General features: G+C 42.0%; 1 protein-coding gene across 1 annotated transcript in view; it reads left to right on the forward strand.

The window, feature by feature from the left end:
* Window positions 1–9,271, forward strand: part of LOC139371460 (dedicator of cytokinesis protein 3-like) — a 339,147-nt gene extending 329,876 nt beyond the window's left edge. The window contains exons 53-55 of the mRNA XM_071111887.1: window positions 4,301–4,420; window positions 7,467–7,552; window positions 8,619–9,271. Of these exons, the coding sequence (XP_070967988.1) occupies window positions 4,301–4,420; window positions 7,467–7,552; window positions 8,619–9,230 (818 nt within the window). The 3' untranslated portion in view covers window positions 9,231–9,271. The remainder of the gene's footprint in view (window positions 1–4,300; window positions 4,421–7,466; window positions 7,553–8,618) is intronic.
* The last annotated feature ends 8,780 nt before the right edge of the window (window positions 9,272–18,051 follow it).

The raw sequence follows: 18,051 nt of genomic DNA on the forward strand, positions 1-18,051 counted from the left end.
TCTCTTCTGTCTGTAATACTTCACCACACACCTTCCATCTCTTCTGTCAGTAATACTTCACCACACACCTTCCATCTCTTCTGTCTGTAATCCTTCACCACACACCTTCCATCTCTTCTGTCTGTAATACTTCACCACACACCTTCCATCTCTTCTGTCTGTAATACTTCACCACACACCTTCCATCTCTTCTGTCTGTAATACTTCACCACACACCTTCCATCTCTTCTGTCAGTAATACTTCACCACACACCTTCCATCTCTTCTGTCTGTAATCCTTCACCACACACCTTCCATCTCTTCTGTCTGTAATACTTCACCACACACCTTCCATCTCTTCTGTCTGTAATCCTTCACCACACACCTTCCATCTCTTCTGTCTGTAATACTTCACCACACACCTTCCATCTCTTCTGTCTGTAAATCTTCACCACACACCTTCCATCTCTTCTGTCTGTAATACGTCATCACACACCTTCCATCTCTTCTGTCTGTCTGTAATCCTTCACCACACACCTTCTATCTCTTCTGTCTGTAATACGTCATCACACACCTTCCATCTCTTCTGTCTGTCTGTATTACGTCATCACACACCTTCCATCTCTTCTGTCTGTCTGTAATCCTTCACCACACACCTTCTATCTCTTCTGTCTGTAATACGTCATCACACACCTTCCATCTCTTCTGTCTGTCTGTATTACGTCATCACACACCTTCCATCTCTTCTGTCTGTCTGTAATACTTCACCACACACCTTCTATCTCTTCTGTCTGTAATCCTTCACCACACACCTTCCATCTCTTCTGTCTATCTGTCTGTAATACGTCACCACTATTATCATTATTCAGAGTTTATAGAAGGTGATAACCTACTCTTATTCAGAGTTTATAGGAGGTGATAACCTACTCTTATTCAGAGTTTATAGGAGGTGATAACCTACTCTTGAACAGAGTTTATAGAAGGTGATAACCTACTCTTATTCAGAGTTTATAGGAGGTGATAACCAACTCTTATTCAGAGTTTATAGGAGGTGATAACCTACTCTTATTCAGAGTTTATAGGAGGTGATAACCTACTCTTATTCAGAGTTTATAGGAGGTGATAACCTACTCTTGAACAGAGTTTATAGAAGGTGATAACCTACTCTTATTCAGAGTTTATAGGAGGTGATAACCTACTCTTATTCAGAGTTTATAGGAGGTGATAACCTACTCTTGAACAGAGTTTATAGAAGGTGATAACCTACTCTTGAACAGAGTTTATAGGAGGTGATAACCTACTCTTATTCAGAGTTTATAGGAGGTGATAACCTACTCTTATTCAGAGTTTATAGGAGGTGATAACCTACTCTTGAACAGAGTTTATAGAAGGTGATAACCTACTCTTGAACAGAGTTTATAGAAGATGATAACCTACTCCTATTCAGAGTTTATAGGAGGTGAAAACCTACTCTTATTCAGAGTTTATAGGAGGTGATAACCTACTCTTGAACAGAGTTTATAGAAGGTGATAACCTACTCTTGAACAGAGTTTATAGAAGATGATAACCTACTCCTATTCAGAGTTTATAGGAGGTGATAACCAACTCTTATTCAGAGTTTATAGGAGGTGATAACCTACTCTTGAACAGAGTTTATAGAAGGTGATAACCAACTCTTATTCAGAGTTTATAGGAGGTGGTAACCAACTCTTGAACAGAGTTTATAGAAGGTGATAACCAACTCTTATTCAGAGTTTATAGGAGGTGGTAACCAACTCTTGAACAGAGTTTATAGGAGGTGGTAACCAACTCTTATGCAGAGTTTATAGGAGGTGATAACCTACTCTTGAACAGAGTTTATAGGAGGTGATAACCAACTCTTATTCAGAGTTTACAGGAGGTGATAACCTACTCTTGAACAGAGTTTATAGGAGGTGATAACCAACTCTTATTCAGAGTTTATAGAAGGTGATAACCAACTCTTATTCAGAGTTTATAGGAGGTGATAACCAACTCTTATTCAGAGTTTATAGGAAGTGATAACCTACTCTTGAACAGAGTTTATAGAAGATGTTAACCAACTCTTATTCAGAGTTTATCGGAGGTGGTAACCAACTCTTGAACTTAAGTTATTGAAGGTGATAACCAACTCTTCTACATTTCTCTCCTTCATCTATGTGTGGTACTGGTATGTTATTGGTCAACCCTGTACGTCAACATAAACAACATTAATGATACATATTAACAACCCTAAACAATTATGAAAAATGCAACACATTACATTAGAATGCATTACAAATGCATTACATTACAGAACATTGGCTACATTAATATATATATAAAAAAACATGAACTGACACACACCCAGAGAAAATCCTTTAATGTAGAGGTGCTGAGTAACATCGAATACATTTTAAGCTATAAAAATAGAGTCACACACCCTATATATATATATAAACTCCCAGTAATTTATTACTTAGTAATTACTGGGAGTTTATTTATAGAGAGTGTGTGACTCTCTTTATTTTTATATACATTAATATTACTAACATCGCTGTAAATTCCTTCAATATTAACAAAAGGATGATAACATGTCTCTCCACTGCAGTCCTAATCTCGGATCAACACAGAGCTAAAATATTGCACTAAAATATTGCTGATGATTAATGATGATTCAGGGTTAATTAATCAGATGATTAGGTTCTGAGGGGACGTGTTAGAAAACAAACGAGAAGCGGAAGCAGGGCTGTAGCTCCACCCAGCTTCTTTTTTTTTTCAAATTAGGGGAGAGTCGATGTGCCAAATGTCCCCTCCACTTCTGAAATGTGCAATATGTGAACACATCATGATTTGTCCAAATGATATGTGCACCGGAAACAAAGTTCATCATTAGTCGGCGCATCCCACAGTCTGTTGACAGACACTACGATATCAGTTATGTTATTCCACAGTCTGTTGACAGACTCTACGATATCAGTTATGTTATCCCACAGTCTGTTGACAGACGTTATGATATCAGTTATGTTATCCCACAGTCTGTTGACAGACGCTATGATATCAGTTATGTTATCCCACAGTCTGTTGACAGACTCTACGATATCAGTTATGTTATCCCACAGTCTGTTGACAGACGTTATGATATCAGTTATGTTATCCCACAGTCTGTTGACAGACGCTATGATATCAGTTATGTTATCCCACAGTCTGTTGACAGACGTTATGATATCAGTTATGTTAACCCACAGTCTGTTGACAGACGCTATGATATCAGTTATGTTAACCCACAGTCTGTTGACAGACGTTATGATATCAGTTATGTTAACCCACAGTCTGTTGACAGACACTATGATAACCCACAGTCTGTTGACAGACGCTACGATATCAGTTATGTTAACCCACAGTCTGTTGACAGACGCTACGATATCAGTTATATTAACCCACAGTCTGTTGACAGACGCTATGATATCAGTTATGTTAACCCACAGTCTGTTGACAGACATTATGATATCAGTTATGTTATCCCACAGTCTGTTGACAGACGCTATGATATCAGTTATGTTATCCCACAGTCTGTTGACAGACACTATGATATCAGTTATGTTAACCCACAGTCTGTTGACAGACGCTATGATATCAGTTATGTTAACCCACAGTCTGTTGACAGACGCTATGATATCAGTTATGTTAACCCACAGTCTGTTGACAGACATTATGATATCAGTTATGTTATCCCACAGTCTGTTGACATACGCTATGATATTAGTTATGTTAACCCACAGTCTGTTGACAGACATTATGATATCAGTTATGTTATCCCACAGTCTGTTGACAGACGCTATGATATCAGTAATGTTATCCCACAGTCTGTTGACAGACGCTATGATATCAGTTATGTTATCCCACAGTCTGTTGACAGATGCTATGATATCAGTTATGTTATCCCACAGTCTGTTGACAGACACTATGATATCAGTTATGTTATCCCACAGTCTGTTGACAGACGCTATTATATCAGTTATGTTATCCCACAGTCTGTTGACAGACGCTATGATATCCCACAGTCTGTTGACAGACGCTATGATATCCCACAGTCTGTTGACAGACGCTATGATATCCCACAGTCTGTTGACAGATGCTATGATATCCCACAGTCTGTTGACAGACGCTATGATATCCCACAGTCTGTTGACAGACGTTATGATATCAGTTATGTTATCTGTGTTTGTCCACTAGAGACTGCAGTCCTAACCATCGTCAGCAGCTCAGGGTTAGGGTGGACAGTAGAGTGAAGTTTTAATATTATCTGTCTCTCCTCTACAGTCCTGACCACCCCCAGCTCCTGGAGTCTGGACAGTGGTACCAGAGAGGCGTTGCCGTTCCTGTCCGCCCACGTTGGGAGTGTGATGGCCCCCCCAGTCCCGCCCCGTAGCCTTCCCCATGGTAAGACCCTTTATACATGAATGCCACACTACAAACTTCACATTTTCTGATGGTTAAAACAATCAAGAAAGAAAGCTGGCACAAAGCATATGCTGCTCCCAGCCTCTTTAATGGCTTTATTCAAGACCACCTGCAGTGCCGTGCAAAAGTATTCATCCCCCTGGCCCTTTTAAAATTGTTATTTATTTCACCTTGATTTAACCAGGTAGGGTAGTTGAGAACACCTTTATTTAAACCAGGTAGGCTAGTTGAGAACAAGTTCTCATTTACAACTGCAACCTGGCCAAGATAAAGCAAAGCAGTGCGACACAAATCAACAACACAGAGTTACACATGGGAATAAACAAAACGTACAGTCAATAACACAATAGAAAAAGTGTATGTACAGTGTGTGCAAATGAGGTAGGATACGATACGGCAATAAATAGGCCATAGAGGTGAAATAATTACAATTTAGCAATTAACAGTGGAGTGATAGATGTACAGATGATGATGTGCAAGTAGAGATACTGGGGTGCAAAGAGCAAAAATTAATTACCCCAAAATAAATAACAATATGGGGATGAGGTAGTTGGGTGGGCTATTTACAGATGTGCTATGTACAGATGCAGTGATCGGTAAGCTGCTCTGACAGCTGACCCCTGGTGGCATGTCTGGTGGGATAAGTGTGTGTTTGTCCGAGCTGTGTGTAAATTGATTATGCAAATATTTTGGGATTTTCAACACATGAATGCTTCTTATAAAAAATAAGTGATGCAAGTCAGTCTCTCCTCAACCCAAGAGAGACTGGCATGCATAGTATTTATATCAGCCCTCTGATTACAATGAAGAAGAGCAAGACGTGCCACTCTGTTCTGGGCCAGCTGCAGCTTAACTATGTCTTTCCTTGCAGCACTCGACCACACGGCTGGACAATAATCAAGATTAGACAAAACTAGAGCCTGCAGGACTTGCTTTTTGGAGTGTGGTGTCAAAAAAGCAGAGCATCTCTTTATTACGGACAGGCCTCTCCCCATCTTTACAACCATTGAATCTCTATGTTTTGACCATGACAGTCTACAATCAACTTGTTCAACAGCCACACCATTCATTACCAGATACAGCTGAGGTCTAGAACTTTAGGAATGATTTGTACCAAATACAATGCTCTTAGTTTTAGAGATGTTCAGGACCAGTTTATTACTGGCCACCCATTCCAAAACAGACTGCAACTCTTTGTTAAGGGTTTCAGTGACTTCATTAGCTGTGTTTTCTGATGCGTATATGGTTGAATCATCAGCATACATGGAAATACATGCTTTGTTTAATGCCAGTGGAAGGTCATTGGTAAAAATAGAAAAGAGTAGAGGGCCTAGAGAGCTGCCCTGCGGTACACCACACTTTACCACACGTTTGACATTAAAGAAAACCCTCTGAGTTCTATTAGATAGATAGCTCTGAGGAATACCTACAGTAGCTCTGAATCCACGATATGGCAGAGGTTGAAAAGCCATAACACATATTGTTTTCTCAACAACAGGTCATGAACGATAATATCAAATGCTGCACTCACATCTAACAGTGCAGCTCTCTCAATCTTCTTATTGTCGATTTCTTTTCAACCAATCATCAGTCATTTGTGTCATTTGTGTCAGTGTAGTACATGTTCTCTATAAGCATGCTGAAAGTCTGTCCATTTTGGATTACAGAGAAATAGCATTGTATTTGGTCAAACACAGTACTTTTTCCACCTCAACCAAACTAACTTCACAAAATTGAAATGTTTTCTCTTTCATTATTAGTTTTTTTTTATGCATGAATACGATTGGCTCATTGTTCGTTCCTGCATAAGTTTGCCCACTTTTGCCAATGTAGTAATCATTAAAATAATTCGCAACATCAAATGGTTTGATGCAGTTAGTTGTAGTTTTTATGAAGTTTCATGGGAGCTTCTGATTCCAATAGATCCCACAGGATTCCTTCAACTTCCGTCCACCAGTGATCTGTGTGTGATTGTAGTTCTCCTTTGTCCCTGTGTTTCTATGTTGAAAAGGGCAAGTCCTGTGTCATCCTATCCAGGGATATAGTGGCTCAGAAAGGTGGGTAAACACTGATGACGAGCAGCAAGTCAATTAGCTAGCATAATTAGTGTGGTAAACCACAGGTGTCTGACTCATTCCATGGAAGGCCTCATAAATAGAAGGGAAATAACCAAACCAGCAGACACACTGCCCTCCATGGAATGAGTTGGACACCTGTGGTGTGAATGCTATGCACAAAATCAAAAGATATGTCAGCGGCACAGTGTTTACCCCCCTCCACCCCTGAACTTACCTGATCCTTTCCACCCCAACGCTCTAACCACTAGGCTACCTGCCGCCCCAATCTACCCCAACCTGCCTCTCAACTAGAATGACTTATGTAGCCTAGTGTAGAGACCTGTTTATCCTTCTCCACATCTCTCTCACTCTCACGCTCTCTCGCTCCCCCTCTCTTTGTCTATGTATCTCTCTTTCTACTTCTCTCTCTCTCCCTCATCTCTCTCTCTACTTCCCTCCCTCCCTCCATCTCTCTCTCTACTTCTCTCTCTCTACTTCTCTCCCTCTCCCTCCTCTCCATCTCTCTCTCTCTTCTTCTCTCTCTCTCTCTACTTCCCTCCCTCCCTCCATCTCTCTCTCTACTTCTCTCTCTCTCTCTCTACTTCTCTCCCTCTCCCTCCTCTCCATCTCTCTCTCTCTACTTCTCTCTCTACTTCCCTCCCTCCATCTCTCTCTCTACTTCTCTCTCTCTCTACTTCTCTCTCTCTACTTCTCTCCCTCTCCCTCCTCTCCATCTCTCTCTACTTCTCTCTCTACTTCCCTCCCTCCATCTCTCTCTCTACTTCTCTCCCTCTCCCTCCTCTCCATCTCTCTCTCTCTACTTCTCTCTCTCTCTACTTCCCTCCCTCCATCTCTCTCTCTACTTCTCTCCCTCTCCCTCCTCTCCTTCTCTCTCCCTGGTTGTAGTTCTGTGTGTTTCTCCAAACCAACCCATTTTGTTCTGTCCTGCTGTGTGTCTCTTCCTATAGGACACTTCTCCATGAACTTTGATGCTTTCCACCACCAGAACAGCGACCTCCCTCCAGCTCTCCCTGCACGCTCCTCTTTACGAAAGGTATCCTCCGTGACCCGCCCTGGGCTAGAGTAGCCTATATACCGTCCTTTCTGGTCTGATCTGATCTGGTCTGTTCTGTGCATGTCTCCGGCTAGTATCTCAGCCCTTTCAGTATCAATGCGCGTGCATGGCTAAAAGAGCACTTGGTTGTAGCGTATCGCATAACTGCAAAGATGCTTATTTTTTACTGTGTGTTTGTGTCGGTTTATAAGTATATATATATATATATTGTAATGTATATATTGTAATATTTGTCTTGCAGTTTGGCTTGAATTTGCTTTATACCTGTTCATTATCATTTTCTTTTTGTTTTTAATAACGCCTCTTTTGTCCCACTTATCTATGAGAATAACCCATTGTCCCACTTATCTATGAGAATAACCCATTGTCCCACTTATCTATGAGAATAACCCATTGTCCCACTTATCTGAGAATAACCCATTGTCCCACTTATCTATGAGAATAACCCATTGTCCCACTTATCTATGAGAATAACCCATTGTCCCACTTATCTATGAGAATAACCCATTGTCCCACTTATCTGAGAATAACCCATTGTCCCACTTATCTATGAGAATAACCCATTGTCCCACTTATCTGAGAATAACCCATTGTCCCACTTATCTATGAGAATAACCCATTGTCCCACTTATCTATGAGAATAACCCATTGTCCCACTTATCTATGAGACTAACCCATTGTCCCACTTATCTATGAGACTAACCCATTGTCCCACTTATCTGAGAATAACCCATTGTCCCACTTATCTATGAGAATAACCCATTGTCCCACTTATCTATGAGAATAACCCATTGTCCCACTTATCTATGAGACTAACCCATTGTCCCACTTATCTATGAGACTAACCCATTGTCCCACTTATCTGAGAATAACCCATTGTCCCACTTATCTATGAGAATAACCCATTGTCCCACTTATCTATGAGAATAACCCATTGTCCCACTTATCTATGAGAATAACCCATTGTCCCACTTATCTGAGAATAACCCATTGTCCCACTTATCTATGAGACTAACCCATTGTCCCACTTGTTTCCCTCCAACAGTCACCCCTGCACCCTATACCTGCCTCGCCCACCAGTCCCCAGTCCCAGTCCGGCCTGGATGGCAGTAACTCTACCCTCTCTGGCAGCGCCTCCTCCGGCGTCTCATCCTTGAGTGAGAGCAACGTGTTGGGCCAGTCCTGCTCCACCGACGCCCCTGGAACTACCAGCAGACACCCAGCAGGCACCCTGGACTCTGTCTCCATCACCCCTAGCACGGTGCACTCTATCTGGGCCATAGACGGAGAAGACCTGGGAATGAACTCCCCCTACCTGCCTGTCCGATACAGCGTCTCCGAGCCAGAGGTCCTGGATGGCTCCAAACCCCCTCCCTGCCGTAGCCACTCCGCCCCTGGGTGGGTCACCCCGGTCATCACCCCTATTATCCCCGTCCTCCCAGAGGCCCACGCCCTAAACATCCAGAACCTGCCCCACTACCACCAGGAGCCCCCGCCCGCCCTGCCCCCCAAGCCCTACCTGAGAGAGGGGTGTATCCCTGAGGAAGGGTGTATTCTCGTGCCCAGGCCCATGCCACGCAAGATCTCTCAGCCTCTCATCACCTCCAAGGAAGAGCAGGCCAAGGTGGCGTGGGAGCAGGTCATCACAGAGGAGTAAAGAGCAGGCCAAGGTGGCGTGGGAGCACGTCATCACAGAGGAGTAAAGAGCAGGCCGAGGTGGCGTGGGAGCACGTCATCACAGAGGAGTAAAGAGCAGGCCTGGGGTTCATTCAGTCAGTGATGTGAAACTTTGTGAATGTTTCAGATATAAATAGTGTGAATAGAGCTGACACCTGACCCCCCCCCCCCCCCCCCCCCCCCCTATTCCATCTGACAGACAATCATATCTGTTCTACATTATATATTTCTATCTGAATGTTCTGTAACTTTATATCGTCCTGAACATGCCCATGGTTTAGAAATGGTTGGGGCCAGTGTTAGGGCCTGGGTTACGACCTGTCTCTCTGAGGGGCCAGTGTTAGGGCCTGTCTCTCTGAGGGGCCAGTGTTAGAACCTGTCTCTCTGAGGGGCCAGTGTTAGGGCCTGTCTCTCTGAGGGGCCAGTGTTAGGGCCTGGATTAGAACCTGTCTCTTTGAGGGGGCCAGTGTTAGGGCCTGGATTAGAACCTGTCTCTCTGAGGGGCCAGTGTTAGGGCCTGGATTAGAACCTGTCTCTCTGAGGGGCCAGTGTTAGGACCTGTCTCTCTGAGGGGCCAGGGATATAGAGGGGAATGGTAAAAAATGATCCCCCTCCTCCCACTTCATTCCTTCTCACAGAGTATCCTATTTTGGTATTGGAGAATGCTAGCTGTGATCTAATTGTTCACATCTAAATGTGTTTGTTTGAAAATGCATCTTTGGAATGATAAGTCTTTTTCTATTTTTGATTTCTTATTCTTTCAAACTCTTGTCAGAAAGAGAGAGAGAAAAAAAGTATATTGAAAAGTCCTTTCTATGAATTGGGTCACTAACTCACACCGATGATGGGCACTGCCTTTTCGAAAACACATCATTCTGTGAATAAAAAGTAATGTATTTAATTATTTTATTGATAGTTCAGGTCCACATGCAGGTTTCCAAATCACAAAGGGAACTCGTGGATTGTAAAACCAGACAGTTAAACAGACATTTTAATTCATGAATTGAGTTAAACTGAAGCAAACCTCAGTAGAGTAAAAACCTGTTAGACCGTGACCCCTGTTTTTTTTATAGACAAGTTGCCCTTTAGCAACTTAATAATAAACATTCATATTATTTATTAATAATATAATAATAACATTTATTATTACATTATTTAATAAATGTTTAAAAAAAAAACACATTTGATTCTATTCGCACTAAAATATTTCTATAAATAAAGATGGGATCAGTGACGGGGTATTTTTAGGGTATAGAGGGGGGAGGGGTTTGCAGAGATGATGATTGAGGTCAGGTGATTTTTAACATTATGGTTTGCTTGTTATGTTCATTTCCTGTAAGGGATGCATATTATTAGCTGACCTTTGTGGTGTTGATGTAATGATGATACACTCAGCGATTCAACTGGCTTTTACTGAGAAAAAGAACAATGGGGGGGAGAGAATAGTTTGATGAATAGAGAGAGACGGAAGTGGGGGGGGGGGGGGGGGGGGGACTAATACAAAATGTCACGGTCACATACTCCCAACACTTCTTCCTACTCTGTCACAACTTCCTGTGGCACTGCTCATCCTCGACAGACGGACAGTCAGAAGCGTAAATGCTGTGATAAGGCTTCATCACGCAAGTAGTCTTCTTTATGGCTGTGTGCTACGTGCCACAGCCAGATCAGCCAGCCACTATAAAGAGGTAAGGACATAACCGTCTGAAGGCTGGTGAATAGATGTCCCGTTTTAAAAGGCTGCTCGTGCTCTATATAAGGGCTCGGTTGGTTTACTATTAAAGGTCAGTTTCCCATTCAGCATCTTACATACTACAGTACAAAGAAAAGGCTATATTTTTAGAGGAGATGAAATCTGCAAATGTTTTGTTATGTGTAGTTATAGTTATATATATTAATATTAGATTATTTATAAATTAATCCCTATATCATGGATTGACTGAGGAGAATTGATGACTTGATAATGACGCAATGATGATGTGATAATGACGTGATAAAGAGTCGCTGATGACTTGCCAATGTATCAATAATGACTTGATAATAAATTGATAATGACTTAATAATGTCTAGATAATGACTCAACGATGACCTGATGACGACTCGATAATGACGCGATAATGGCTTGATAATGACTCGACGATGATTCAATGATATATTGATAATATCATGATAACGGTGTGATAATGACTTGAGGATGACTTGGTAATGTCATTATAATGACTCGATAAAGACACTATAATGTCACGATAATGTCGCGATAATGTCACGATAATGATTTGATAATGTTGATAATGATAACTTGATAATATCATGATAACGATGCGATAATGACTTGAGGATGACGTGGTAATGTCATTATAATGACTTTATAATGTCACGATAATGACTTGATAATGACTCGAAAATGACTCCATGATAGCTTGACAATGACACGATAATGACTTAACGATAACTTGATAATGACACGATAATGACTTGTCGATGACTCGACGATAACTTGATAATGACATGATAATGACTTGATACTGACATGACAATGACTCGACGATGACTCGATGATAACTTGATGACTTGATAATGACTTGATAATGATGACATAAAAACATAATCATGTGCTGGACTAAGACAAAGGCATTGAAAGTCACTGTAGCTGCTTGGTGATGTGCACAAGTGGAATGACACATTTATAGATGGATGATATTTATAGACAAATGAATATTAACTAATATAATTATATGTGTTTTAGTTTTTCCCTCTTTATTTGTTACTGTATGTTCACTCAGTGAAATAACACACTGGGTACAGATGTCAGTTCAACGTCTACTCAAATCAAATTGTATTGGTCGCAAACACATATTTAGCAATGTTATTTTGGGTGAGGCAAAATGCTTGTGTTCTGAGCTCCAACAGTGCAGTAGTATCTAACAATACACAACAAACCAATATGTACACAGTGGGAAATGATATAACCATGGCTAGTACCGCCCATTGGACTACCAAGGAGCAGAGGGGTCAGAGAGAGAGAGAAGGGACTGTGACCTAAAGACATCCTAGTTTCTAGTCATTTATACTTATTGACTATTCAGCCCTGATCGCAATGTACAGATTATTCCACTTATTGATTTCTTTAAGCATCCTCCTCCCTGCCTCCAATTACTATCTCTTGTATCTATCTACCTAGTGAACTGATCTGCCTTGTTACAACACTGCTGGTGCTTCATAGTCACAGATCCTGGATCAGATCCTGCTGCTCATCTCACTCCTTGCTTCTTTCAGCTTGCTGTCCAGGTGTTTTGTTGTGGATGTCTCTCTCTCTCTCTCTCTCTCTCTCTCTCTCTCTCTCTCTCTGTCTCTTTCTCTCTCTCTCTCTCTCTCTCTCTGTCTCTCTCTCTCTCTCTCTCTCTCTCTCTCTCTCTGCATACAGTAGACCTACACTCTGTGGTTTGGGATAGTTTTCTCATGTCATCCTGTTGTCATGTTCTCATGTCCTCCTGTCCTCCTGTTGTCATGTAATGTCCTCCTGTTGTCATGTCCTCCTGTCCTCCTGTTGTCATGTAATGTCCTCCTGTTGTCATGTCCTCCTGTTGTCATGTCCTCCTGTTGTCATGTCCTCCTGTTCTCCAGCTGTCATGTTGTCATGTCCTCATGTTGTCATGTTTTCATGTCCTCATGTTGTCATGTCCTCCAGCTGTCATGTTTTCATGTTCTCCTGTTCTCCTGTTGTCATGTCCTCCAGTTGTCAGGTTATCCTGTTCTCATGTCCTCCTGTTGTCATGTCCTCCTGTTGTAATGTTCTCTTGTCCTCCTGTTGTCATGTCCTCCAGTTGTCATGTCCTCCAGTTGTCATGTTCTCCTGTTGTCATTTTCACCTGTTGTCATGTCCTCCTGCTGTCATGTTCTCATGTCCTCCTGCTGTCATGTTCTCATGTCCTCCAGCTGTCATGTTCTCATGTCCTCCTGCTGTCATGTTCTCAAGTCCTCATGCTGTCATGTTCTCATGTCCTCCTGCTGTCATGTTCTCAAGTCCTCCAGCTGTCATGTTCTCATGTCCTCCTGCTGTCATGTTTTCATGTCCTCCTGCTGTCATGTTCTCAGGTCCTCCAGCTGTCATGTTTTCATGTCCTCCTGCTGTCATGTTTTCATGTCCTCCAGCTGTCATGTTCTCATGTTTTCATGTTCTCCTGTTGTCATGTTCTCAACTCCTCCTGCTGTCATGTTCTCATGTTGTCATGTCCTCCTGCTGTCATGTTCTCATGTTGTCATGTCCTCCAGCTGTCATGTTCTCATGTCCTCCTGCTGTCATGTTCTCAGGTCCTCCAGCTGTCATGTTCTCATGTCCTCCAGCTGTCATGTTTGCATGTTCTTCTGTTGTCATGTCCTCCAGCTGTCATATGCTCATGTCCTCCAGCTGTAATTTTCTCAAGTCCTCCAGCTGTCATGTTCTCATATCCTCCTGCTGTCATGTTTTCATGTCCTCCTGCTGTCATGTTGTCTTGTCCTCCAGCTGTCATGTTCTCCTGTTCTCGCGTCCTCCTGCTGTCATGTTTTCATGTCCTCCACCTGTCATGTCCTCCAGCTGTCATGTTCTCAGGTCCTCCAGCTGTCATGTTCTCCTGTCCTCCTGCTGTCATGTTCTCATGTCCTCCAGCTGTCATGTTCTCCTGTCCTCCTGCTGTCATGTTCTCATGTCCTCCAGCTGTCATGTTCTCATGTCCTCCTGTTCTCAGGTCCTCCAGCTGTCATGTTCTCCTGTCCTCCTGCTGTCATGTTCTCATGTCCTCCAGCTGTCATGTTCTCAGGTCCTCCTGCTGTCATGTTCTCAGGTCCTCCAGCTGTCATGTTCTCCTGTCCTCCTGTTCTCATGTCCTCCAGCTGTCATGTTCTCCTGTCCTCCAGCTGTCATGTTCTCCTGTCCTCCTGCTGTCATGTTCTCACGTCCTCCTGTTGTCATGTCCTCCAGCTGTCATGTTCTCCTGTCCTCCAGCTGTCATGTTCTCCTGTCCTCCTGCTGTCATGTTCTCATGTCCTCCTGTTCTCCTGTCCTCCAGCTGTCATGTTCTCCTGTCCTCCTGCTGTCATGTTCTCCTGTCCTCCTGCTGTCATGTTCTCCTGTCCTCCAGCTGTCATGTTCTCCTGTCCTCCTGCTGTCATGTTCTCAGGTCCTCCAGCTGTCATGTTCTCCTGTCCTCCTGCTGTCATGTTCTCACGTCCTCCTGCTGTCATGTTCTCCTGTCCTCCTGCTGTCATGTTCTCATGTCCTCCTGTTCTCCTGTCCTCCTGCTGTCATGTTCTCCTGTCCTCCTGCTGTCATGTTCTCAGGTCCTCCAGCTGTCATGTTCTCCTGTCCTCCTGCTGTCATGTTCTCCTGTCCTCCTGCTGTCATGTTCTCCTGTCCTCCTGCTGTCATGGAAGATTCTATCATATATATTTCCTCTTTCCCAGAAGGGACATGGCTACTGTAGGTGCATGTCTCCTAATGTAGAATTACTTTTATTTTTAAATGAATCGACTGACTTTAATTTATTGTCTAATGCTTTTATATAGCTAATGTATTCCATATATAATAATGTCATACATAAGATGAAATTGTGTATTTATTAACCCACCCTATAACACACTCAAAACAATGTCACTATTTCTGTCCGTCTAGGTTGTTTTGCGTCCGTTATGTGGTGATTGTACTCTTTGTGATGATGGGAGGGAGGGAGCGTTAAAAGTACATAAACCTAGGTTTATTCACTGGTTGTGAGAGAGAGGGGGACTCCGACAGAGAGACAGACACCGCCAGCTGGCTCCCTTCCAGGCTCATACAAGCAGAGGGGTTAATCAGCCAATCACATGGTCAGCAAAGAGGTGCTCTCCCTCCCTCCCTCCCTCCCTCCCTCCCTCCCTCCCCCCCTGCAGGTTCATCATTTCACCTCCAGGCCTGCTGCCGCTCCTAATCTACTGACACTAATCCTGATTTCTGAGTGTAAGAGGATGTAAGAGTGTTAATATAGTCCGTCTCCTAGTGGTAAGCGTGCATAATGTATTTGATTAGATAGTGTGTCCTCCACAGATGATAGAAGCCAGTGCAACACCATTAGTTCGTTTTTAATTAGCAACTATATCTCTATGAGCAATGTTGCTGAAATAGCAGGAATTCCCCCTCATGTTTCCCATGTAATTTATACAGTTAAAAAATATATATATATATTTTGCATACTCATGAATAGCATGCTTTCAGAGCCGAAAATATATGAAGGAACATGTTATGCGTATGACCTATGACCTATGCAAAGCCTCTCAATTTATTTGATTTCTACAAATGGCGGTTACAAATGGCGGTTTACAAAACAGTTTTGAAATCATTACAGTTGTTGTTCCCCAGACCACCTCGTCAGGCTCTTCTCTCTCTCTCTCTCTCTCTCTCTCTCTTCTGTAAGTAGTTATGACGAGGCTGTGGATTCATAAGGTTTTAAAGGGTTCATGTATAGATTGGGATTATTAATTGTCTGCCTTGTACTTTCTGATGTAAATGTTGTTGTTTTTTTAAACCTTAAAAAAAAAAAAAATGACAAACATACAAAAATATTTTGACTTCTTTCATTTTGCTTCATTATTTTGTGTGTTTTTCCATCAAAGATCAGACAAATCTGGACAGTCGGCTACTTCTACGGCTCTTACGGAATACGAAAAAAATTACTCCAAAGTAATTTATTGTATATATTGTGTTAGCATGAATCAACAGTGATGTGGATTGTAGATGTAAATACAACACATTTTCTCCTGTGATGTGGAATTCATTTATTATTGATAATAATGCTCAACATTAAAGATCTTGTTTTATTGGCTCATTGATGTTTCAACTGGTCATTATTTATTAGCAGTGACGAGAGCGATGAGAAAACGGTGAACTATAAGTAATTATCATAGAATAATGTCATATCTAAAATTAACTTGATATTTTTTTTTTAACTAGGCAAGTCAGTTAAGAACAATTTCTTATTTACAAGGACGGCCTACCCCGTCCAAACCCAGACGACGCTGGGCCAATTGTGCGCCGATCTATGGGACTCCCAATCACGTCCGGATTGGGAGTCCCATACAGCCTGGATTCAAACCAGGGACTGTAGTGACGCCTCTTGCACTGAGATGCAGTGCCTTAGACCGCTGCGCCACTCAGTAGCCCTATGCAAGGTATTAGATAGTAGGCCTACTTTTTATTTATTTATTTATTTTTTTCCGGTTACTAGTCCAACGCTCTAACCACTAGGCTACCTGCCGCCACTATGAAGATACCGGAAAGCGGTTGCTTGTGATCAAACCAACATTCTGTAGCTACAATTGACCAGAGGACACCATGTATTACTTTCTATTCTATAGTAAACCTTCTGTAAATCAAACTAATTTGCCAAGTAATTAACCAGTTTTGTTGTTGTTTTTGTTTATCATTTTACTTGTTGGGCATAAAAGGCTAAAAACACCAGGAAATCAGCTCCAAGTGATTTGAATTTTTGAAAATCTATTCAAGTATTTCCATGCATAAAGTAAATTCAGAAAGTATTCAGACCCCTTGAATTTTTCCACATTTTATTACGTTACAGCCTTTTTCTAAAAGGGATTCAATTGATTTTTCCCCCCCTCATCAATCTACACACAATACCGCATAATGACATCACAATACCCCATAATGACATCACAATACCGCATAATGACATCACAATAATGACAAAGCAAAAACCGTTTTTTAGACATTTGTGCACAAAATAAATTCACATTTACATAAGTATTCAGACCCTTTACTCAGTACTTTGTTGAAGCACCTTTGGCAGCGATACTTTCGACACACCTGTATTTGGGGAGTTTCTCCCATTCTTCTCTGCAGATTCTCTCAAGTTCTATCCCCTTGGATGGGAGCGTCGCTGCACAGCTATTTTCAGGTCTTTCCATAGATGTTCAATCAGGTTCAAGTCCGGGCTCTGGCTGGACCACTCAAGAACATTCAGAGACTTGTCCTGAAGCCACTCCTGCATTGTCTGTGTGCTTAGAGTCATGGTCCTGTTGGAAGGTAAACCTTTGCCCCAGTCTGAGGTCCTGAGTGCTCTGGAGCCGGTTTTCATCAATGACCTCTCTGTACTTTTCTCTGTTCATCTTTCCCTCGATCCTGACTAGTTTCCCAGTCCCTGCCGCTGAAAAACATCCCCACAGCATGATGCTGCCACCACCATGCTTCACCGTAGGGATGCTGCCAGGTTTCCTCCAGATATGACACTTGGCATTCAGGCCATTCTTGGTTTCATCAGACCTTCATCAGAATCTTGTTTCTCCTGGTCTGAGAGTCCTTTATGTGCCTTTTGGCAAACTCCAAGCGGGCTGTCATGTGCCTTTTACTGAGGAGTGGCTTCCGTCTGGCCACTCTACCATAAAGGCCTGATTAGTGGAGTGCTGCATTATGGGGTATTGTGTGTTGATAAAAAAAATAAAACAATTTTTAGAATAAGGCTGTAATGTAACAAAATGTGGTAAAGGTCAAGGGGCCGGAATACTTTCTGAATGCACTGTAAAATAGATACATTATATATGATCGTTTCCCAATCTGAACAGGCAGTTAACCCACTGTTCCTAGGCCGTCATTGAAAATAAGAATTTGTTCTTAACTGACTTGCCTGGTTAAATAAAGGTTAATATATATATATATATATATATATATATATATATATATATATTTATTAAGGTTTGAAATAATTTTGTTTTTGTCAGTTACTATCTGTTTGGGCTTCCTTGAAGTCAATTTGCAGGGTAATTATGTTCAGACCATA

Source organism: Oncorhynchus clarkii, chromosome 17, assembly GCF_045791955.1.
Source record: "Oncorhynchus clarkii lewisi isolate Uvic-CL-2024 chromosome 17, UVic_Ocla_1.0, whole genome shotgun sequence".
NCBI classification, from domain to species: Eukaryota; Metazoa; Chordata; class Actinopteri; order Salmoniformes; family Salmonidae; genus Oncorhynchus; species Oncorhynchus clarkii.